Source organism: Eucyclogobius newberryi, unplaced genomic scaffold (genome assembly GCF_026437365.1).
Source record: "Eucyclogobius newberryi isolate DKJ021-1_F unplaced genomic scaffold, fEucNew1.0.hap1 SCAF_12, whole genome shotgun sequence".
Taxonomy (NCBI): domain Eukaryota; kingdom Metazoa; phylum Chordata; class Actinopteri; order Gobiiformes; family Gobiidae; genus Eucyclogobius; species Eucyclogobius newberryi.
In genome coordinates this window covers 26,608,545-26,633,312 of record NW_027315746.1, presented here as the reverse complement: position 1 = coordinate 26,633,312, position 24,768 = coordinate 26,608,545, and the positions used below count along the sequence as shown (strand labels likewise).

General features: G+C 39.6%; 1 protein-coding gene across 1 annotated transcript in view; it reads left to right on the top strand.

The window, feature by feature from the left end:
• The window catches only part of pth1r (parathyroid hormone 1 receptor), a 167,113-nt gene that overhangs the window by 55,845 nt on the left and 86,500 nt on the right, over positions 1-24,768 (top strand). Inside the window, exon 2 of the mRNA XM_072441748.1 lies at positions 16,120-16,222. Within this exon, the coding sequence (XP_072297849.1) occupies positions 16,120-16,222 (103 nt within the window). The remainder of the gene's footprint in view (positions 1-16,119; positions 16,223-24,768) is intronic.

Sequence of the window (24,768 nt, the reverse complement as noted above, 5' to 3'; positions counted from 1 at the left end):
TGGGATGACACCTGCTGTAAATATAATTGATAGATTTAAACCAACCGTCTGTGAAGAAAAGCAGAAAAAATATGTTGTTTTTTTTCAATTACAGGAGGTAACACAAGGGAGACTCAGGAGTTGTTCTGAATAGGTTAGCTCGGTAGATACAAGGGGGGAGTTTCTGTTGAAACAAACAACTCTTTCTACTTCAGGAAGGCTCCGCCCAATGGGCGGGTCTTACCACAGAACAGTATTAATATCAGAGTTCTCGATCTAAATTCTTTTATTGACAATGACTCTTGGATGAGAGTCGAAACGTCTATTTTTTCTAACTGAGTCCAGATGACTACAACTGAAGCTTTTTCTACTATGGAATACGCCTGGACGAATGAGGGATTACACCGACATATTGAGTACAGCATGTTGGATTGTTTGATGACCTTTTTGCGGCAACTATATCTCTGTCAGGTTTGATCCCAGTTTAGCCCTGATGTAGACTTGCTTTGGTCTTGTTCTAGTCAAGTTTAGTCTTAGTTCCCCCTTAATCCATGGACCTAGTCACAATAGCTCATTTGTTTGAAACTGAGTGTTTTCTGAGTCATCAAAATAGCATGAATAAAGCTAAATACAACTCCAGCCAGGTTTTGATGAGGGAACATTGTTATAGCATAGTTAAAGACACAAGTTTTAATTCAATGTGTTTGTCTATAGTATGTTTATTCAATTAATGCTTAGCTGTTACTTTAGTAGCGGACCAGTTACAATTATTCCGATTAATCATTGCAGCCAAATGTGAACCTGCATATGTATCACCAAATTAGCAAAATACACTAAATAGCAAAAGTCAAATCAGCAATATTTTTCCAAAACTTCCACTAAATTCAGTTCACAGTTAAAAGCATAATGCAGTGGTTGCTTTGCTTGGAACAGAGTCCTAACCCCCATATCCTCCATTCTCCTATAATTAGATTTAAAACGCAAAAGAAAACACAGCAGTTCCTCATTACGGCCTAATAAAAATATCATTGGGAATATTCGTTTCCATGCCCTAAAGATCCTTTACCAAAACACGGCTGGACTTATTTTGGACGGTGAAGCTCTTTGTCACGGGCTGTCTGATGAAAATTGAGCTTCCAAAGTCTCAACATGCGACGCTCTCATTCATCGTTGGGCTGTGCAGGAAATGGCTTTGGTCAACCACAGCTTTGGTGAGTGCAAAAACACGGAGCTCGCCTGTCCACAATCAGGACGCTCAGTAATGTTCCGGAAACCCAATGTCTCCAACGCAGCCAGAGGGACTATATATAAACGCACACACTTCTAACAGGCTGGCTTTGATTTAGCTTAAGAAACAGAAAAACAGAGAAAGAAAGTCAAGGTGCTGGGATGTTTTTGTAGCGAGGAACTGCACTTAAGTGTTTTGCATTTAGAATGACCTAGATTATTGTAAAGGTTGAGTAGAAAAAACCTTCAGAAATAATAGTTTTTTGGTAAAGCTGATGCCTATTCTTTTTAAACGCCTGAATCTGAGGTTTGTTTTTGTTTTTTCTTATTTAAGAATAAGAATAGGGAAATAAAATCTTACATTCAGTAGTATCAATTTGAAACTTGACTTATATAAATGTAGAAAAACAATATACATTTTTTTTTTTTTTTTTATCATGCAATGTTTTTATATAAAATATGGAAATTGAGTGAAAAAATTCTACATATTTATTACAATTTCTGGCCTATATTTTCTTTTTTTGTTATCATATATTACAAAATCTAATAAATAAAAAAAGAAAGGTCACCGTGAGGAGGCGGGGCTTATCAGATCAGTTCTGCAGTTTTGAACAGGAAGTCAATGGACCTGTTTCTATTACTAAGCCGTTTTAGATCAATATTGAGACCTATAATGAACAAAACGTAAAAGGAAGATCTACTTATGTTAAAGTTCAAACTAACTACCCCAAAGTAAAACACAAGACGTCACCTTTAAGTTAGTATTTGTCTTGATGGCAGATGCAACAGTTCAGAGTTGAAATGACGCAACTGAAGTAAGTGAAAAACCCACAAAATAGAAACAATACCACAAAGAAAAATACAAAAGAATATATTAAATTGGTCAAACTATGATTAAAGACCAAAAACAGATATTGCTTTCAACTACAAAACCTATGGTTGTCCATGACCATGTATAAATTTGCATTGCAACGATTTTCTAATTTGACATTTCATTAGATGTACACCAAACTTAAAAAGGAATCATCCAAACCAAATCTGGACTCAAACTAAAACACTTTCTGCCCATCCTTCCCTCTCTAGACTAGCCATAAACATTTCCTGTTTAGCAAAAACATACCAAATCCGACTTAATATAACCAGTGTTTGCCTGGTAAAACACATCAGCAATCAAACTTTTAAATTAGACACCTCAAACAGACTCCTTCCTTCCCTCCGCCGTTTGTACAGTGGACACTTTCGCCGCTCTGATTTTTGACTGACCGGCCTAAATCCAGCTCTTTCAATATTTCCCTTGCAGTGACGGGCAAATACAAGCTTGCGGTCGCTCCAAGTCGCGTTCGTATTCTCAAGCGCACGTATTTAAACGCTGTGTATTTTTCTAATTTTCCTTTTGGCCCGCGCTCAGAAGCACTTCACAAACAGAGTATTGTGTTTTCGGGAGGAAATAAAGTAAATACGATTGGCCATATATATTTTTGCACGGTGGAGTGAGGAGGCTTGTTGACTTTTAGAGGTTTGGATCAGGGCCAGTGGTGAAGGAAGCGTTTTCAGAAATAATCAAGGGGCTAACTTGTTACCCAGAATGCCCCGCTCCAGAGGCTATATGATATGTCTCTTTTATAGATCTGTGAGCACGTTCTCAGTTAAATATATCACACGCTGCCAGGTTAAAAACAGAAGTCAAATATTTGTCGTTTGTTCAAAGTTATCTCACTAATAAGTTGATAATTACACCGCGCTGTAACAAGCTTGCAGGGGCGTAGCATACAAACAGGCAAGACGGGCAGTTGCTTGGTGCCCCAAAGTGAGTAGGGGACCCTTTTTTTATTTTATTTTATTAAGTTGAAAGTAGTCACGAGTGGAATACATTTTGATGAATTTAACAAATGTTGACTTCCTGGTTGAACATGAGCAGCAGATTTAACATTTGTTGAAGTATTTTGGAAACAAAACTGTAAATGTAAAAGCCAAAATCCAGATAATTCATACAATGGTTGGGATTTGGCAAATAATAATACTTGATAACACCTTTATTTGGTTATTAAACTGTCAATAAGTGTGTCCAGACAGAGGGTATAGTTTTTAGAACTTAGCACTACTTTTTTCAACACTACAACTAATTTTCAGCTTTTCTTTTCAACTTTTTCTTCACAAACGGCCTCTCAACTGATGTAAAGCTATGATAAATATTAACCACCGGGTGTATCCCACCAAAGTAATAATTAGAAAAACATGAGAACCTGACATATGTTCTTTTAACTCTTTTACTAACCATATTGTCAATTACTGTATCATTTCAGGAGCCTTGGTCAGCAAGTAATTAAACCTTATGAGTTTCTTTACCCTTGCTTCTGTTTTGACACACGTAAGACTTTTTGTGTGTTGAGCTGTGAAGACTGTCTGAAATAAAGACCCTACAGGAGCTTTAAAGCGCACCAAACAGCAGCTTGTCAATACAACATTTCTCTAAAGGATTGAGAGCTTTGTGGATTGGCCCGGATCAATACGCTCCAATGAACATTTGTGTTTTATGATCAGACATAATGACAAAGTGTGGAGAAAGGTGATTTCCAAATTTGTCGGTCAATCCATAACTTTACTTTGCAAGTGCGACCTTTAATGCCCCACAGGGAAACACATATTTCCACAGTGATTGTCAGAGGCGCAAATAAATAATGGAGAGAGAAATTCCCCACACAGAGGCTACTTCTATTGAAAGACTCAACAAATGAATGCTGCCCATTTCTAGCTGGTTTTACAGACGCTTAAAGAAGGATAAACTGGTGTTGGAAAGTATGGGTGGTTCTCATCATTTAAAGAAATAAAGAATATTTCTTGTTGGTTAAATTTGTTATCTGGAATTCACCATCTGACTGAAACAATAACCCAATAAGCGCACGTGCAAACAAGCAATTGTAATGTATATAGCTATATGTATTATAAATCTCATGTTAAAACAAGCTTACATAAATATATGTATTAATGGCTATTTCTGTGGATGTCAACAACAGAGAAATCAGCATTTCCTTTTTGCCATTTTGCACTTTTCTTATTGTATGTCAATTCTCCTATTTATTTATTTATTTATTTTGTAATACTTTATTATGAGTATTATTATTATTTCATGTATCATGTATTCTACTAATAGTCTTATACTTCAGTATCTGTATCTTGCTCTAATGCAGTCAATGACCCACTGTTACACAGGGATGTGGGCGTGAAAATATCAAAAACAACCACGCTAACAGTGTTTAAATGTCACATAAGATGCACAACCTAATAAAATACTTGCTCACACACGCACAAAAAGAAATTAATAAAATATATCAAAGACAACTTGCATAACACCATGACACACACAAGGACTGCAGACTGTTGAACGCCAAAGGGGTCAAAACCACTGCTGAAGTGTGCCCACCTCCCACTCCTGTGTCCCTGCTGAAAACACATAGGACATAGTGCAGGGTCCATGGTGTTTTGTATCACTTTTTTGAACAATAAAATACAGATAAGATGTCATACTGTGGAACATTCCGGGCAAACCTGATCAACTCTATGAGAAGGAGATGTGTTACACTGCATGAGGTGAATGGTGGTCACCTCGGATACAAACTTGTTTCGTTCACTGTAGTTCATTGATTATTACAAGTGAAACACCATAGATCTGCCTTGTAATAAAATGTAATAAATAATAATCTTTGCGTTATTTAGCCATTTGCAGTTTTTGCGTTCTGTAGTTTTGGCCTCGTTCAGTTTGAAGGATCAGCTTTTCCCATCGTCATGTAAAGTTGAATTTACAAACCCTCACTTAGCTTCTTTTTGTACAATAATTGATTAAAGACTGTTACATACATAGATCCTTATTTGACACTCATTGTAAATTGCAATATTGATTTAAATCGGCTGCAGAACCGATACACCCGGCTCTTCACAGTGACAACCCAGATTCTGAATGTGTTTGAATAAGTACAGAGCATTGGGCGGGGATAGGGGGTAGGTGAAAGGAGCGCTCAAACTTAAGCTGCAGGACAATGAAGGATTTCTCAAACATGCATCAGTTGAAAGTGGTTTTCTTTTGTGATTAGACGTGCTCAATATCGCGTTCAGGACCATATCGTTCATTGAGAATTACACGAGTGGAACACCAGAGTTCTGCCTCTTGTGACATCTTTTGTGAGCTCTTTTATCAAGTTCAGCCACGGCACATTTCTCACTTCATTTTGGTTGCCGATGTGTGAATGTTGCTACTGAGAACAAATGAAACATGAAGCTTTTTCCGAGCCTCCTTGACAGCCCTGAGAATTGCCTTTTTGTGACGACTACGTTCACCAATTCTGACTCATATGAAGCACAATCCATCCACTAACCCCCATCTTCAGGACAGAGATGAGAAATTGCACTATATCGAAGTTGCCTATGAGATTCCATGATTGGTCGGGCTGCACGCCATCAGCAAGTCATGATGCGGCCATGTCTTTGTGTGGAAAATCCCATTATTATTCCAAATCGTTTCGCGTGTCGAGATGACATTGATGTTACCGGCGATGAACATACTCATCTCACCAATAAAAACAAACCCTCCATCTCATCTATGCATCTATATAGCGCTCGTCCCTCCCGCTGTCTCTCCCTGAAGAACTCGTTTCTTACGCATGTTCGCCGGAGACAATGTACGGAGCAAGTTATGAAACTCAAATACAACCACTCAAGGCTATAAAAAGAGTCTACTTTTATAAATAAGTCTGAAAATCCGTCGGCATTGATGGGATATAGTAGCTACAAAATGTTCTGAACAACATGCTGTCTTTTGTTCTACTATTCGAGGTTGCTAAAAGAATTCACAAAGCACTTACATGATGTTGGGAAATGCCAATAAAGAATCTTATCCAAGCAAACATTTAGCTCTGCAGCAAATCTATAGGTTTTGAACAGAACATTATTTGCAGTGTTTCAACCTGTTGACCATAAACATACTGGATTTTTAGCTCTATAGTGGAGACCAGCTTGGAATGATAACAGGTATAACAAATCGCACACTTACATGAGCATTGTCCAAGCGTTTTGAGGTAGTGCTTGGCTATCATAAAGGGCTGTGTTGAATGAGTGCGTCGTGGGCGGTGGTGGAATCGTGTTTGGCCAAGGGATTCAAAAGGTCGGCGTTTGAATCCCACTCTCGACGTAAGCATCGTTGGTAGAGCGGTCCGATACGCCAGCCCACAGGTTGGCGGTTCAATCTCCGGCCGGTATCAAACCACCCATCGCTAATACTCAGACAAAACACTCATTGAGCAAGGGGGAGTGTCTTGCCCAAGGGTGCAGCCAAAAAAACAATATTGCGTTTGATGTAGACATCCAAACACGTACCAGCGTCAGAGATATATCCACTCTGCAGGTGACGGATGAGCCGGCAACTAGAAGACAATTTGCCTCTACAACCAGACTCTCTGGACCAGCAGGAAGTGTCTGTCACCACTGGGAGCGCTATTGTATAAGAATGTATAAAATGTATAAAAGAAAATGAGGAAAAAACTAGCGATTATAGCACATTACATATTTTGTTTCTAAATTGTTTTGTTTTGTATAGGAAATCATTTGCAGACATGTTTTAATAATATTTGATGAATTTATGAATTTGTAGCGTAAAGCAAGTCATGGTACTGCGCCTGTCACAATAATCTATATACTATGTCAATACTATATCGACTTTTAGTTCAAGAAAAAATATTTCGGTCTCAATATGTATGTATATCTTGTATACATTTAATATTATTATTGGTTGTAGGATGAGATTTGAACTATAGAGGGTCGAATAAGTAATGTCTGTGACTATTCTGCTATGTATTCATTATACATTTAGAAAGGAGTTTACTGGGATTGTCCTGCTTCACGGTTGCCGGCGGCATTAAATCATTTCATTTATTGTTTCTAGTGATATTTTTCTGTTGCAATGAATCACACAATCACAAACTGTTGTCGTGAGAGGCCTACATGGTACAAATTTGAAGTAAGGGAGTAATCGACATCACTATAGATTTTACAAATTAGCACTGAAGACGCATGAATGAATACTTTGTTGGGTGTTACTGCGCTGTCAGAAGATTTGGACAGTTCTTACCTCAAGAGAAGAGCACAAAATTATACTTCAGTTCTCTCTGAAATGCGTATTAGGGTTAAGGATTCTAGGATTAAAAAGAAAAAGACACCCAAAATCGATTTTCAGTCAGAACTATAAGAAGATAATGACTGTGAGTCGAATGTATGTGTTTTGCCTGTTCTTTTTTCGGACGTACACAGTACCATGGATGCAGGCTTGAGACCAGTATACATTTGCTTCTACGAGACAAATTAAAACGCTTTGTCATTTGGTGTACCAAATAGAAAGCTTGAAAGTTAAAAACAAATTCCTAAAACATTTCTTATATATTTGCTATGTACTTTGTTCATCATCAGCACTAATCAGCCAATCACATCGCAGCATTATTTTGTGCAGAGGAAAGTCAGTGAGTCCAGGGTGTGATGTTCTGATCAGGACAAACACAGAATTCTGTCAGTTTTATATTCTTCCAAAATAACTTTTAAATATGCAATAAATAATTTAAATGTATTTTATGTAATACTTGTTATACATCGGCTTGTGGAAATTTTCTCAAATGAACCTTGGTGATAGTTTATTGGTGACCCTGGTTATATATTATCAGTGATTCACCAGATATGATTTTTAACACTATATCCCTTTTTACTGCATTATGCACCCTGTACCTTTGTTTAGAACCATTCGATTTACAAACACTCATAGTCATTGATGCATGTTCTTATCAGATATGCCATAGTAAGCTCAGTTCAGTAATAAGTAGGGCAATCCCTGGTTATGTGAATTTCCAACGTAACTCTATAATGCCCTGAAATCAATATTCAATGCGAAACACTTTGAAAGTTCAAAAATAACATCTTGGCAGTCCCGTCAGTGCTGTATTGTTCGCTGATAGAAGGTTTGACAGCTCCACTGCCGTGAAAGTGTAAGCTAATGTGACCTTTTAGCTTGCCACCATAGCCCCATCACTTTTACAGACCAATTTAGCTTGTATTTTGACTTTATAAAAATGTCAAAGCTGGACAGTTTGGAGGTTTTTGACAGAGGGAAACTGCCTCAAGGTTCTGTTGCATATACCTTTCAGTTTTTGTTCGACCATCGTACATAAAAATGAATAGCTTAGTCCAGGGGTTTCGTTGTATAGATATGTATTCAATATGTTCTTGTGTGTGTAAAGGTTTTCATTCATTTCATTCAGTTTCTCAAGGTTTTCAATATGTGCCCGGCCGTATGAAACCCAGTTACATGTCTACCCGGAGACATTTTGAGTTATTCACAGATTCTGAAAGTGTGAATTCAAAGCTTTCCAATGATGTCTCACTCATGTAGATCTGATAATATTTGAGTAAGTTGTGGTCATTTGAATGTATACAACTCTCAAACCCATTCACTGAGAAAACGGCTTCCAAAGTTTCTCACCTGAGAGAGCCCAGAGTCACAGGGGGGCTCATTTGCATCTCATTTAGATAAGCCCTCCCCCCTGTCACACTGACACCACCTTCCCCTACAGCTGTCACTGAAGACTCAAGAGGAGTGTTGTTATTGATGGTAACTGGACTTGAATCAGAATTAGAAGTTACTATATTAAAATGGAAATACTTGGATTACAAAAGGCCCTGAATAGAATCAAAGAATCAGAATGAGAATAGGGTTCATTGCATTTGTCGGTAAACATAATTCACAGGTGATTCAGTGCACCAACAACGGTGCACTGAATGATTCAACACAAACAACAAAAGATAAGATAAGATAGCCTTTAATGTTACAACGCAGTAGATACAGGGGGAAAGGACAGATAATTTATAGGAAGTTTAAAAAACACCCTCAATAGAAGAACTCTTATAAACAGATGCCAGAGCCAGGTATACGAACTGCAACATATGAGATAATAGACATCATAGGTACACCATCAGAGTCCAATTACGTCCGCAGCCTCTTTTGCACATTCGTCTTCTGTGCTGTGACTCTCGGCGCTGGGCATGTGATGTCTTTTGCCTCGTCAGCACAGAAAGGCCTGATTTTTTCATGCAGGTAGGTCTGCCTGTCAATGTTCAATCCAGGTGGGACCAGGACATGGAGATTGTCAACCGGAGGCAGAACAGCTGTAGTGCGTAGTAGCTGAAATTCCACTGGTTCGGCCTTAGTCACATGGGTTGGGAGCAACTTCACATGCCAGTCCTTATGGCCAGGATGTCGACCAGGTAGCATTATGGAATGGACTTCTGCATAGTTTTTGATAAACTCTACAACGGTGTGGATGACTTCATGGCTGATGAACCTGCGTGAACGTGGCTGTGGCTGTGCACGCTTCTTCCTCAATCGTGGTGTTGCTCCATTTTCATCATAGTGTTTAATTATGTCAGTCAGGGTGTCTTTGCCAATTCTGAAAAGGGGGAAAAAAAGGATTAGGGTTGAGAGTAATATGGGAATAACACGCTTCACGTGGCTAGCTAGCTTGTGATATCATGGCTCACCAGGTTTAGACCAAAACAGGCACTCACAACACAAACACGACCACAACAGCACACCAAAACATAACTTTCAAGCGTGTTTGTGATGCCATTTATTCTGCATTATTCACATTCTGACGTTTACGTCGTATTTAAGACTTAAAACGCGGAGGAGCGGGTACGGCCGGGGCTAGCGGCGCTACGTGGCTAGCTAGCTTGTGATGGCTCAACAAAACAGGCACTCACAACACAAACACGACCACAACAGCACACCAAAACATAACTTTCAAGCGTGTTTGTGATGCCATTTATTCTGCATTATTCACATTCTGACGTTTACGTCGTATTTAAGACTTAAAACGCGGAGGAGCGGGTACGGCCGGGGCTAGCGGCGCTACGTGGCTAGCTAGCTTGTGATGGCTCAACAAAACAGGCACTCACAACACAAACACGACCACAACAGCACACCAAAACATAACTTTCAAGCGTGTTTGTGATGCCATTTATTCTGCATTATTCACATTCTGACGTTTACGTCGTATTTAACACTTAAAACGCGGAGGAGCGGGTACGGCCGGGGCTAGCGGCGCTACGTGGCTAGCTAGCTTGTGATGGCTCAACAAAACAGGCACTCACAACACAAACACGACCACAACATCACACCAAAACATAACTTTCAAGCGTGTTTGTGATGCCATTTATTCTGCATTATTCACATTCTGACGATTACGTCGTATTTAAGACTTAAAACGCGGAGGAGCGGGTACGGCCGGGGCTAGCGGCGCTACGTGGCTAGCTAGCTTGTGATGGCTCAACAAAACAGGCACTCACAACACAAACACGACCACAACAGCACACTAAAACAGGCGTATTTAATATTAATCATTACTTACGCCATGAGGAACAGGAAAGTACTTCTGCAGACTTCCGTGCCTCCTATGAAAAAGCTTGTCCGGGCAAACTTGCGCTTCTTCTGGGGCTTTTTCGTGGACGTCGTCAGCTCAGAAGTGACGACAGAACGTCTGTTTGCTTCCATATGTCCGATAATCCTCATATCCTGCCACTCTCTTTCTGCTGCTAATGAGTCGCTCCGTAGCTTGTACATGAGTTCTGGAGAGAGTTTCCCGCTACACGATTTGCTTGAGAGTAGAGAATTTTCTTTTCTTCTTGAGTAACATTTGCAGTCAAAGTTACGGATCTTTTCCAACTCTTCGTTCTCTCCTGCAAAAGTAACCGTGGCTATAGCGTCTGTTATTTCACGCTCCAGCTCTTCGGCGTGACCGGGCGCTCCTTCCTCTGTCCAAAACCCATCTTCCTCCTCATCTAAGGTCAGCCGTAGACTAGGGATATTTTCCAGCTGGATGAAATCACGTTCGTCATCTGTGAGGTCATCTTCAGATTCAGAACTTAGATAGTCATCTGGATAAGCGGACTTTTCGCAGAAATAATCCAAAAGCGTGGAGCTGTAACAACCTCTGTTAAGCTCCGAAGCGATAGCAGAAGGATCCATTTTTCAACTGATTTTACACAGCGCGTGTTGCTCCCTGTGTTGCTGCTTATCAAGTAGCCATGCGGCTGGCGGCTCAGCCCATTGGCTGACTACAATAGCGCAGCTGTTCATATGGAAATGCGGTCACACCCCCTCTGCACGTCCAGAGAGCGCCCGAAAACACCACATTTTAAACGGCTTTATTTATGCTTTTAATGCTGCAAATACTGTTATCTGATACATCGAATGGCTGGTCCATATCTTCAACTAGCACATTCTGCAAAAAAACGAAAATCACAAATTTGGGGAAAAAAAAGTAAAATGCTGTTTTTCTCAGTTTCACCGAGGCCGACATGGTCCGACAATTCCGGTGGCGAGGCACATATACACTTTAAATTTTTTTAATTAAGTTATATTTGACAGATGACACTTTTATACTGTTCCATGGAGAAATTTAACAAAACTGTATGTAACGTTTTAATGATAAATAAGTGTTCATTTGTTTTTGAATACGAAAAGCGCGTTTTACGTCGGTGTTATGTTTGACATATTCAAAATGTATGATGTATGACTTCCCCTTCTCATTATAAAAAGATGTGTACTTGAATCGCTGAATCCGCAAATTACACAAATAAATCCATCCACATCTTCAGCCGCATATTGAACCAATAAAAATGTGAGATTTTACAGCACATTACTGTAAGTGAAACAGAAGAGCAAGTGCATTGTGGGAGCTGTTAACAGTAGCTTATGCGTCTTAATAATCTGCCAAGTTAGGTTCTTGGACAGACTTTGATAAATGACGTGATTACAGCTTTCATTTTTTTTACGTGACTCATCCAATAAATCTGCCAGATGCTTCGTAAATCTGACACCAGCAAAGATGAGGCCAATTACGCACTATTTTCTCATGAATCGTTTAAGAAAGTTGAGAAGCAAACACACAACACAGTCGCGTCTGTCACTGCTGCCAGATGTTTTCTCATGACACATCACAGCGAAACGGGGGAAGCGCTGCCATTTCGCAAACTGTGAAATTTTCAAATTGCAAAACGTCAAATGTGATCAGGAGCCATTTCCGCTTCAGGTTGAATGAACACCTGAACTAAATCTGGTTTTGATCTAAACATGGGAGGCAGTTTTGGACATTGGGGATGAGGCTGTGTGAAATGCGCCAGGTAACGGTATGATCTTGTTTTTGCTGTAAACACAAACTGGTGTAAATATAAAAAAAAGTTAAAAATGATTCCGCTGGATTTTTCTTATTTTTTTTTTTTTTGTTCAAGGAAAGGCATTTTAAATTATGTTACAATAATTTTTGTTTACAGTGTTAATCACATTATGCTAGAAGTCAACATGTTGCAGTAAGGGCAGCAGATAATGATTATTTTTGTTATCTAAAAGTCAGCAATTATTTCTATTGTACATTGACATATTTTAATTAACATGCAAATCAAGGCTAAAAAAGAGTGCAGTTTTGTTTTTATTTGGCATTTTCATCTACAAGTGTAAAATTTGAGGCGCAGGAAATGCAAATGAGGTGGTTTAGCTAGTGCTGCCGGATTTATCACCATGACAGCTAAAACGTTAATGTAGTAGTAAAGCAATCTGTGCACCATTATGGCATTTGATTGTGATTTTAAATGATCTAAAACAGGGGTGGGAAATCATTTTCCTCCGAGGGCCTTATTCAAATCCAGGCAAGTAGCGGAGGGCCGGCCCGCGATCATTGGTGTGAAAAAAAAAAAAAAAAATCCCAAAAATTAAATATAGAATAAAATATCACAATATAGGCTATTGAATCTATTATTTTAATTAATTTCACGTCATATGTATTAAGTATACAAGTGCAGACAGATGCCTGAGAGCAAAAAATAAAAAAATGTATATATGTTTTTTTTAAATATTACTTGGACAAGCTTAGCGGGCCCTGCAGGCCGGATGTGGCCCGCGGGCCGTAGTTTGCCAACCCCTGATCTGAAAGGACCCACTTGCACCTTTACTTGACAACTTCTGCCCTGACTGCCGTAGACGAGACTTCCACATCCATCGAATCGTTCATTTCCTGCGTACGGTGTAGTGACCCTTGACCTGCACTGCGCCTCAACCCGCATCAAGTCCACAGCCATAATAATCTCTCTCTCCAGTGTCCATCTGATGCTCTTCAATATGCTCTTCTTTGTGGCAGCAATAATACACTTACTTCCAAGTAGTATGTTTTTTTTTTTTTTTAGTTTAGCGCCTGGATTGATAAATGAGGCTCAAAGTGTATTATTGATTAAAATGTGCTTTAAAGAGGTATTTTCGTCATTGTTTTAGTATACGTAGTGTCCAGATAACATGATTCTTCTCAATGGTCAAAATAGAGCCCAACACAACAATAGTTTTGATGTTGAGAGCGAGAAAATTGCAGCAGAGGTGGCGAGCTTCAAGTAAATAAATGAGATACAACTACATCTGACATTATATATCCTTTTAATTTGACCCTAATTACATATGGTACCATTCATTTTCTGTCTGAGGGTTCCAGATTGCTGCGAGCTGCTTGTGTTTACCCTGAAGCATGCCTCGTACTGTAAACCGTCTATCTTTAGAATGTTGACATGCAATCCATTTTATAGGCCTGCGCGGCTTTAGCTACGTGCTAATCTTGTCCACAGCATTTCACTTCAGTAAACTTTGATGTGAAAGTATGCACAATTAAATACATTCCGGTCTTGCCTTTTGAGTTATTTTGTCCTGGTTTGAACCCAATTGAGCTGGTGTATGACAGGGTTTGGTCCTTTTCCAGCCTTGGTGTAGTTCAATTAGTTCTGGGTTTAGCTCCTAATTTTGCTTAATGCTACGTAACGGCTAATGTTCCCCACCAACAAATAGACAGCACACATAGTCATCCAATTACCTTTAAGTCACATATATTAAAATGCATTGTAGTCTGATAAATGTCCCTGTGCATCTTGGGTAGTTAATAAACATTAAAAGCCTTTTATATCGATTGTTGGACGTGGACGGATGAGCGCGTTATCAGATTAGTCCGGAGGGATCGTTTAAAAGGTCTACACTTTCATCTAAATTAGCACTTGAAGTTAAATGGCTTTTAAATTAGTTTGGGTAGAAATACGTCTGATTTCACAGGAATTGCTTATAAGCCCCTTCAGTGCGGAGAAATCTATATGTTGTGCTTTGTTTCCGCTTGACTGGTTTGTTAAGTCAGTGCGCGCCAACCTTACAAGGACCCGTACTTAACATTTGATTTTTTTCAGGGACAGGTAGAAGGAGGAACAAAAGCACATCAAAAATGTACAAACTCTTAAAACTTTGTCTAATTTCTTATATTCGCTGTTTGCCAGTGACATTCCCTCTGTATTTCCATAGTAGAATCCACTGAAACACCTTTGAAAAGATAATTGGGTGTTAATTATTAGTTTGAGTGGTTTTTGACCCCTGATGTGAAGGTTGCCGGTTCGATAACCCACAGTCACCGGTTTATAACAAATCAAATTGCAGTAGTGTTAAATGTGTACTCGTAATACATTTGTTTTTCAGGAATTGATAATATCTTTTGGACATGGTCAGGAAGTGTTAGTTTTTGCCTTTACGAGTTGATTCATTTAGTAATAATGATAAAAGAGTTGTCTTTGTGTCTCAGTCAAAGGTCTCGGGAGGATTCATCGGGTAGATTGTGTGTGAGGGCAGTTTGAGGAGTAAATAAGTCAAGTTTCATTCATAAAGAACATTTTAAAACACCACAATGGCCCAAAGTGTTGTACAAAGGCAATATCAAATACAATACGAGACATGTAAAAAAAAAAAATCAAGGCAAAAATAACACTATTTATTAAATGTTTGGATCATCTTGTGTTAAAAGAGTAACAGCCCTCAGGACAAAAGTTTCAGTCTTCTGTGTTCTCTAGCCAGGTGAACGTAGCTTAAACTTCTAAACGTCAAGACACGTGGATCTCCTTTCAAGCTGGAACAGAACATTTAGATAATGCGTTAAAATAAGGTTTATAGTTTATATTTATAAAGTGTTAATACATACTGGTTATTTGTTCATAAGTACTCAGACAATTACTAGCACACCTTATAAATGTTAATAAGCCATTAACCAAAAACTAAATTATTTGAAAGAGCATTAAAAAGCTTTATTAACTTTATTAAACTGTTTTCAATAACCAAGTGGCAAATGCTAGTAAAGTGCTTATAAACACATAATTATTAGCGCATTATAAATAGTTTTGAGAAATATTTCAATTACAATGCACAGGAACATCTAAAACTTTTTGGAGTGGTTATAGACACATACAGTACATTTAAGACATTCTGTATGTTGTCCTTGTATTCTTCCTATTCAATTTAAAATGATCCATACATAATCAGAATCAGAACATTGCCAACGAACATAATTCACAAACATAAGAACTTGCTTTGGCGATTCGCTGCAACATAAAACAATGAACAATGATGAAACAACCTATATAAAATCAAAAAGAAAAACTATTTTAATCTGCTATAGGATAAAAATAGGCTTATTATGTACACACAATTTAGGGTTCATTTACAAATGTAGTGCAGAAAGTGAACAGTGCAGTGAGTGATTGATTAAACTAATCAAAGTGACAGAAAAGTAGCTTCCGGTCTGCGCAGCGTCCTCTCCGACACCACCACAAACATCTCACCAAATCAGAACACTCTACCACTGATTCTACCGCCACCCACTGAACCCGCCAGAAATATTTAGAAGCTCTAATTTGAGAATGCGCCGCGGCAGGGGGCAAGAAAAACAAACAAACCCCATCTTTTTTTCTTCCCAAACGCACCCACGTCTGTGCCGTTATGCGTTACGATTATGCTGAGCCCTTTTCCGCTGTTTTGTTCAGGTCCACGCTGACGATGTGCTCACCAAAGAGGAACAGATCGGCCTCCTGTTCAAAGCCAAGCGCAAATGTGAAGAAAACATTCTATCCAGGAGCTCCAATAGAGGTGAGTGAAAGTGCAGCGATCGGTGCGAAGACCAGAGAGAATTCAATGTGAGACGAGCCGGAAGGTCAAATCACAAATGATGTAACGCTGTTTACCAATTATAGAATGTGTCACCGGAGATTGTATTTGATAGTATTGATTGTATGGCGTTTTCATAGGTACTGTAATATCTGCAATGCATATTAAATTCTCCTGTGACATTTTACGTGTCACAATATTCCAGGCTTATGGAATGTCGATATCAGCTGAAATCCAGTAATAAAAGATGATTTATTACATTTATCTATTTGTTAACTTTATTAATACAGGGACAGGCCGTTGAGAGCAAGCAACACAAAACATCAAAACATTTACACGCTTGCAAATTGAACAAACAAACAGGATATACAGATAAAATGCCAGTAGAATATTTAATTTTGAAACATCAATAAGATTAGCAAATACATAAAAACACTTACACATGCAAAATTGGATACAATCATACAAAACAAGAGCAGTGGCACATTAGGTACATTATAACCAGTGCTTTAAATTCATTAAAAGACTTAATGTAATTTAATTTAAATAGTTCCACAGAGACAGGGAGTAAAATAGCTCAAAGCCTTTTTTCCTGACTGTGTTGACGACTATTTAAAAAATGTCCTGAGATCTGAATGAATGAATACTTGATCTATTGTTCTTCATACTTGATAAAGAATCTGGCAATATGCTAATGAGAGCCTCATAAACAAACAAAAGGCAGTGCTGTACATGATTAATAACAGTGATAGTCTATGTGACATACAGGGACACGCCCACCAGAGTAGAGTGGGGGATGTACTGACTGCACAGCCTTGTTCTGCTGGTGTCACGATACAAACAATTGGCCTCATATCCATGAAGAACGATGCAAAATAATGAATGAATGAAAGTGCAAGCTGATGTGAATGCTTCCGACACATCCAGGGCAGCCTGATCATTCTCACAAAAGAAAAACCTAATCAATTTAGGCAACCAACATAAACAAAGTGTGCTGTGCGAGCATTATCTGGAGCTGGAGCCTCTCAGCCCGCAGGACCTGAGTGGTGCAGGGGCAGTGCCAAACTCAGGGGCTGGGGGTAATAAGGGGGGCACTCAAAATAAAACACATCATGTAAACAAGTGAATGGGAAATGGCCTGCTAAAATCCACTAATCACTTGTGAATTCTACAAAGTTTTCCAAAGACTCACTACTTTTTGTGAGTGTCTTTTTTGCACACTGCCTCGTTGTGTTGTACCCAGGGGTCTCGCTACGTACATTAAGATAAGATAAGATAATCCTTTATTGTCCCACATGGGGAAATTTCATTGGTGCAACACAGGAAGATACAGAGGTAGATACAGAAGAACAGATCACTTATAGGAAGTCTGAAAAACACTTTCAGTAGAAGATCTATAAATAAAAACTCCCATAGAAAAATAAATAAATACATAAATTCCATTGCATGTGATCACGACAGTAATTGCACATGAATATGTTTCACGACGGCACATAGATTGCACATGAATTTCACAGTAATTGCACATGAATCATGACAGTAATTGCACATATGACAGAATTGCACATGGTTAGGTCAGTATTGCGAGTGTTCAGGACTAACAGTGTTTGTTATAAAGTCTGACAGCAGCAGGAAGGAAAGACCTGCGAAACCTTTCCTTCACACAGCGAGGGTGGATCAGTCTCTCACTGAAGCTGCTCTCCACAGCGGACAGAGTGTCCTGCAGGGGGCGACACTCATGGTCCAGCATAGATGTGAGTTTAGCCAGGACCCTTCTGTCCCCCACCTCCTGCACCAAGTCCAGAGCACAGCCCAGGACGGAGCTGGACTTCTTGATGACTCTGTCCAGCCTCTTCCTCTCCCTCTCTGTGATGCTGCTGCTCCAGCAGGCCACACCTACAGGAGGGCCGATGCCACCACAGAGTCGTAGAAGGTCTTCAGGAGTGGCCCTGTCACTCCAAAAGACCTGAGTCTCCTCAGGAGGTAGAGCCGACTCTGGCTCTTCCTGTACAGTGCATCTGTGTTGTGAGTCCAGTCCAGTTTGTGGTTCAGATGAACACCCAGGTACTTGTATGAGTCAACTCTCTCAATGTCCCGTCCCTGGATGTTCACTGGTGAGGGGGCAGTGGGGTGGCGTCTGCGGAAATCCACCACCATCTCCTTGGTCTTCCCCGCGTTGATGAGGAGGTGGTTCACAGGCAGCCTCAGAGTCAGGATCATAGAAGATCATAGTCAGATACTTTAGGGCTGAGCAGAGTTTAGTGAATATCTTTATTTGCTCCAAGAGCTGCGTCTTGAGGATTAAAAAAAAAAAAAACTTAATTGTTGCGGGGTTTGTTTTGGGCCTTTTTCCGGGTAGTGCGTAGCACGTCACTAGAGCGTAATGTCTGATTGGTTGGACGCTGGACCACGTCTGCCGCAAAAAAGTTCAGTTTTTCCAACTTTTCTGCGTTGGCCGCGCTGGTGGCCGCGCTGGTGCTGGTGCCGGGTTTTAGGGATGGTTTATTTTCCCCTCATGTCAAAATGGATGGCGGGCCATTTTGATTTACCATGTCAGGGCTGAATGTGTGTCTGACACTCGGACCTGCAGTGTGGGAGCACCCCAGGGCACTGTCCTCGCGCCCTTTCTCTTCACCCTTTACACTGCAGACTTCAGACATGACACGGACAGCTGTGTCCTGCGCCAGTCCTCTGTACTCCGCATCATCGTCATCCGTGATGAGTCCGATGATGGCAGAGTCGTCAGAGAACTTCTGCAGAGTTATTAAGTGATTTTCGTATTCGTGTTTTTTTAATTTCACGGTCCATTCACACTTTCTGGAATAATAATAATTATATGATACTACATGTTCAAAATTAATGAACGAAAGCAAATTACAACGACTGTGATGTTTTCTTTTTTCAAAATATAATATGATACAATAATGTAATAACACATACATTTTAAAGGCCAACTCTCTTTTGAATACACCTGATAGATTCTGAGCCAAAACAAGCAAACTTCCCCCATGGTTACGGCTCTGGACGACGATATTTCCCCAGCCCATGAAAGCACAAGTCCAAGCTGTGATCAGGAGGAGGAGGGACAGACGAGCGCGGATAAGGAGAGTTTAATCAACGCTAAAAAACGGCATTCGCACAAGTTTAACGGCGCAGAGGACAAGTGGCTGCCTCCGGGCGTGATTGACCGTGATTGGTGGAGACTTACGGTAATTGATCGTATAAGCACTGCTATTAATCAGCTCACGGGGCGCAGGACCTGGAAATTTTGAACATATTTGAATACTTGAAATTTTGATGATTTTGAAATGGAAAACAAACTTGAAGAGGTGTTGTTCTCCGTGCTCAACAGAAACAAAAGAAAACTGAAAAATTATAGTCTTATTTCTTTCATGAATGAGCCCTTGTGATTAAAATTAGCATCTTAATGGATTACATTAACAATTTAACGGCTATAGTGGCTAAAATTAGCATAATAGTGGATACAATTAGCATGTATCATTAGCATCTTTAGGCTTACAAACGGAGCTACAGCTGGATTCAGTCTGAGAGATATTCTGCACCATCACTCACCTCTTGCTATTTCCCCGTTTTGACTGGCCCCAGTCCCCCATACTTTAAAAAGTACTTTAAAACGCTTCTTTTAATTCTTTAAATAGAATTGAAATTGTACCCGAATTTATACTTTTTAATCATAAGGCCGAGTAGTTCAGTGATTTCAATTTTGTAGCGCATGTGATCCGCTCCAAATCGAACCAGTGGAAACAAGCCTTATATATCGTCTATGTTCCTGTAGTATCCCTCATGCTGCCTATTTATTTACATTTTTTCTGTGTTTGAAAAGCTCATTTTATTAAAGAAGAGGAGCTTGCTTCAAATGATTCATAAAAAAGTTGCGAGGTTGTCAAGCTTACTTTAGTTTCCTGAAGGTTAATGACAGAGACACAGTGAAATTATCTTGTATCATTAGTAGTAGTATCATTATAATTATGCTCATCAAACTAGCAGATGTAAGAAGAACAAATGAACACGTGTTATTTGGATAAGCTTCCACTAAGGCAGTCTGTAGTAGTGCATTGCCTCGTATTCGGGATAATGAACAAATCAAAATCACTTCATTCTAAGTGTAAAGTAGGCCTTAGAATTAAACTTTACAAAAGATTCCGGGAAAAGATTATGACCAGACACCTTTCATTTGTTTTCCCCCTAGACTTTTCTAAAAATTATGAGTTTAAAGGAACAATGGAAAAAATAACCAGGAAGGGACCGTAGTGAGATTATACAGTATCTGCTCAAAAACATACAGAACACTTGAAAATGCAGCCAGTTGACATTATTTGCCAGACATTTGGACAGATGGGACAGACAACATATTCCAGACTAGGTTTAAATGATTTCACTTGGTTAGTCTGCATTTCATGTTTAATAAAAATACAATAGGAATGTATATATTTGAGCAATAACAAGTCTTCCCTGCTCGGCCTGCTCTCAGCTCGTGCAACCTGCCAGAAATCCATTGTTCTCTAGACTTCTCTTCCTGCTGCGAAAGACTCCAATCAATACATTTACGCATGCTTTTTGTTCCCTGACAAAATCTAAGTGCCAAAACGGTATAATAAATAAATTCCTGTATCATAGAGCTGGGATCGATATGAACATAAACAGCACAGACTTTTAATCGTCGCAATTTGACTCCAACAAAAGCACATTTCTTCCTCCAAAGTCTGAATTCTGTCCCAATTTATTATTATAGTATTCTCAACACAATATTATGGGTCTTATGGGTCTTATTTTGCAAATGGAAAAGATAGTTCCCATTTCCATCCTTGCTCCTGCTCGTGTTTTTGTAATGATTTTCCTTACGTTTGGGGTAAATTCTTGTATGCGGTTGGCTTTCTACCAACTACGGTTACCTCGAGAATGGTATTGTATGTCATAATGGGACCGTACTAAAGAATCCATTCTATTTCAGACCCTAATGACCCTATCTTGCAATGTTACCATCCAAAATTAGACAGAAAAAAACATAGCGGTTCCAAATTGTGGCTGTAATCTGAGTTCATGTTTGCATTCAACCTCTGCAGTTCTGACCCTCTGACGTCCTCGTGGCTCTCCACTGTGGCTTGCGGACAGTCCATATTTTTGTGGGTGTCTTTGAACCCCTCTTCCCTCCCCCTCCAGACCCTCACCCATATGCTGTCTCCCACTGCGGTTGAGATGTTTCGCAATCACAGTATTTATGATTCCTGTTTCAAAGTCCTGCGCATTGTGGCCGACTGACCCCAAAAACAACAGCGCCCTTCTGAATGAAACACATAATCAAAATATTTACTCCTCGCTGACCCTGGCTTGGGGGTTTTCTCGGCTCATTGTGGTGAAGGGTGTACGAGGGTCTGTAAATAATGGTCTGGAGTTTCATTCATCCAGGCGCCTCGCTGTATTGTCTGTGAAATGATAATGGATTATGGTTACATACAGAGTTGAGACGGGAAATTGTTTCGTATCCACATTGTTTGTATGTTGATATCGTTGCAAATGGAAAATCTAATAATAACACAGCGAGTTTAGTTGCAAAATAGTTTGTTTTGGGGTGATTTCAGCTTGATATTTGCAAATGGGTCAGCGATGGTCAGAGAATTCGCCCATCAACCCGAAGCTAAGATCTCAGCTCATCATCGTGTGCATCTTAAAGCAGAACTAAGTAACATTGTGACATTATTAAACGTCTTTGTACGTCCTTATATGTACTTTTGGGGTGTTTGAAGTGTCCGTCGTCGCCCCCTGCTGACTCTGCGCGGAAAACCAGCCTTGCAACATTGCAGACAACTCTCCTGAGAAACCCTGGCTCTTTAGTTATTTTTTAAATCTGACCATGTTATATTACTTTCCATCACTAAAGGTACTTAGTTCTGCTTTTAAGTCTTTGGGCACGACACATCACCATCTTGCCACTATTGGAAGAAGTACTCAATTTTGTTATGTAAAAGTATTGAAGTACCCATTTAAGAACCAAAAACTGTAACACCTCAATAGTGGTACTTTTTTTTTGTTCTACCAGAAAAATTACTTAATCAGATTTCCTTTGTTTTAATGTTATTTTTATTTCAGCATTAGACTCAACATGCTAATGTAGTGGAGTAAAGAGTACAGATAGCAGCTCTATGATGTATTGAAGTAAAAGTAAAACATATCTGATATGGGTAAAGTACAGATACTCTTACTTTTCTACTTTGTCTCTTTCCACGACTGCTATGGAAGAAACATTCTACAACCAGGTGTGGAGTATTGATTATAGTACAAAGCTTTGAGAGGCGTGTCAAGCTTATGAGGTGCACACAAATAGAAGCCATTATTGGTTAGTTCCCTCATTCTTAATGTTGTCATGATTCCTGCTGCTAGTAATCTAATCAGGTTCATTCAGTCTTGGATTTGCCACCAACTCCTATTACCTTGATGTCGTTTTGTGTACTTAAACAATCTTTCACTGTTGCCTCTTACTTGGGGCAGTAGGACGAAGCGGCCTGTAGAATCGTATTCCAGGACAGAGGCATAATAAGGCCCCCTAGTTTTGCTCTATTGCTCTGTGGACTCAAAGATTTCTATATCCTCTTTTATCCGGCAATAAAGCTTGCTGTCTTCTGTTCCTATGATTTTAGCTTCCTCACAATCTACAATGTTTCTCTTTTGCAAACAATCTTGACATATGAGTTGTTCTGGGTTTAAACAGCATGTTCATACACTTGATACTGTAGTTAACATACAATATGGTTTTGCCAAGTGGCTCTAGAGTTTTCACCACCCTTCGTGATTGAAATGCATTTTCACGTGGGAGATGATTGTATATGGAACACAGTACACACCATTAAGGCTGCACTCAGCACGTAACTTCTCACGCTTCTGTCCATGTAGCCTTTAGTGGAGTCTCTTTGTCATGATTTCACTTCAGCTGTCACAGTCTATGGAAGGAGGCATGTTGTCATATCATTTTCAATATACTTTTACATTGAGATGGAAAGGGAAAAGGTTGACGCCATTATAACAAAAAAGCTTGGCGGAAAATTGAGGTCAAAGTTCAAAATTAACTTGGAAATTGGAAATGCAATGCTCTGTAAGTGAAAAAAAAAGAGGCAGAAATGATGCGGAGAGAGATTATCAGACATGTATACTGCATGTATCATGTCTGATCATCTCTCAACGCATCATTTCTGCCTCTTTTTTTTTCTTTTCTGTGTCATAAAGAGTGTCTAAGGTGCTTTAAAAGAAGGAGGACATTTTACTACTACTACTATTTTACTACTAGTTCATTCTGATGGGTGCCATGATACTTTCTTATTGTTCTGGGACGCACACTTGGGAAGTTAGCAAAGATATTACATTAGCGCTGTGTCTTCTTCATTCGAACAGTTGATAACATTTATTTTACGTCCATTAGGGCTGTAGTCAAGCTAAGAAATATCTGACAGACCAAACTTAACTACAAAGAGAATGCAGCAAACAAAAAATCTCAACATTTTGGAATACGCAGAGGGATCTTAGAGGAATAATAACTGAACAAATGCGTACAAATTGAATATATACACGTTTAAAAGCAAATTAAAGCCAAAAGAATGCATAACATGTCCACTTTGAGGTCACAGCGCCTGGGACAGATGTGAACCCAAACCGTACGTTTCACACTCTTTTTGAAAGACATACTATTCCTCCTGTGTGGACTCTAAACAGACTCGGTGCCGCTAATGCTGTTACTTCACCTCGTGGCCCCGTCTGGAGCTCACACTTAGCTTGTTGCTCTGACCACCATCACGCTAAATGGATCCTGACAGGGCGAAGTGACTGGTACCACATTAGGCCGGCTCTCCACCCTTTGGCACGCAGGCAACAGCTAGATTCGATTTCGGAGTCGCTGGCTGCGTTTCATGCTGCACTTGATGTACCAAACATGGCACTGCGCTGGTGTGGATGAAGATCGAATTACATATGCATTACAAACGGCGACGGCATAATGTAGTGTCGAAGTAGACGTGTATTCGCAATTGGGGGCAGCTTTTCCACATTTTTTAATAACATTGTAATGCATTAGTTTTCATACAGCGCTTACTCCAGACACTTTTCAGTTTACTGCATTATTCATTCAGTCCATACCTCCGGATGGATGGACCAGCGCTGCCACCGACAAACCACTGCAGCCCCGGCAGAACGTTAAATAAAGCACTAAAAGAAAGTAAAGGGACTTTGAATGGATTTCAGCATAGCATTACATCATTTATGAAAACTTAAAGAGCAGTGACACTCGGCAAGATGCCCTTCCAGTTGCAGCCACGCACTGCAATTTGAATGCACATTACTTCAAGCACAAGCAGCTTCTCGAAAGGGAATATCGAAGCAGATGCGGTTGAGAAATGCAACTCTAAAAGTTCAAAGCTGGAGTACCTGAGTTTCAAACCAACGGAGATCTGTCTCACTTCCGAGCTCTTACAAACCCTTTGGCACGTCACTGATGTTCACATGCATGTATTTTCTGGCCGCCA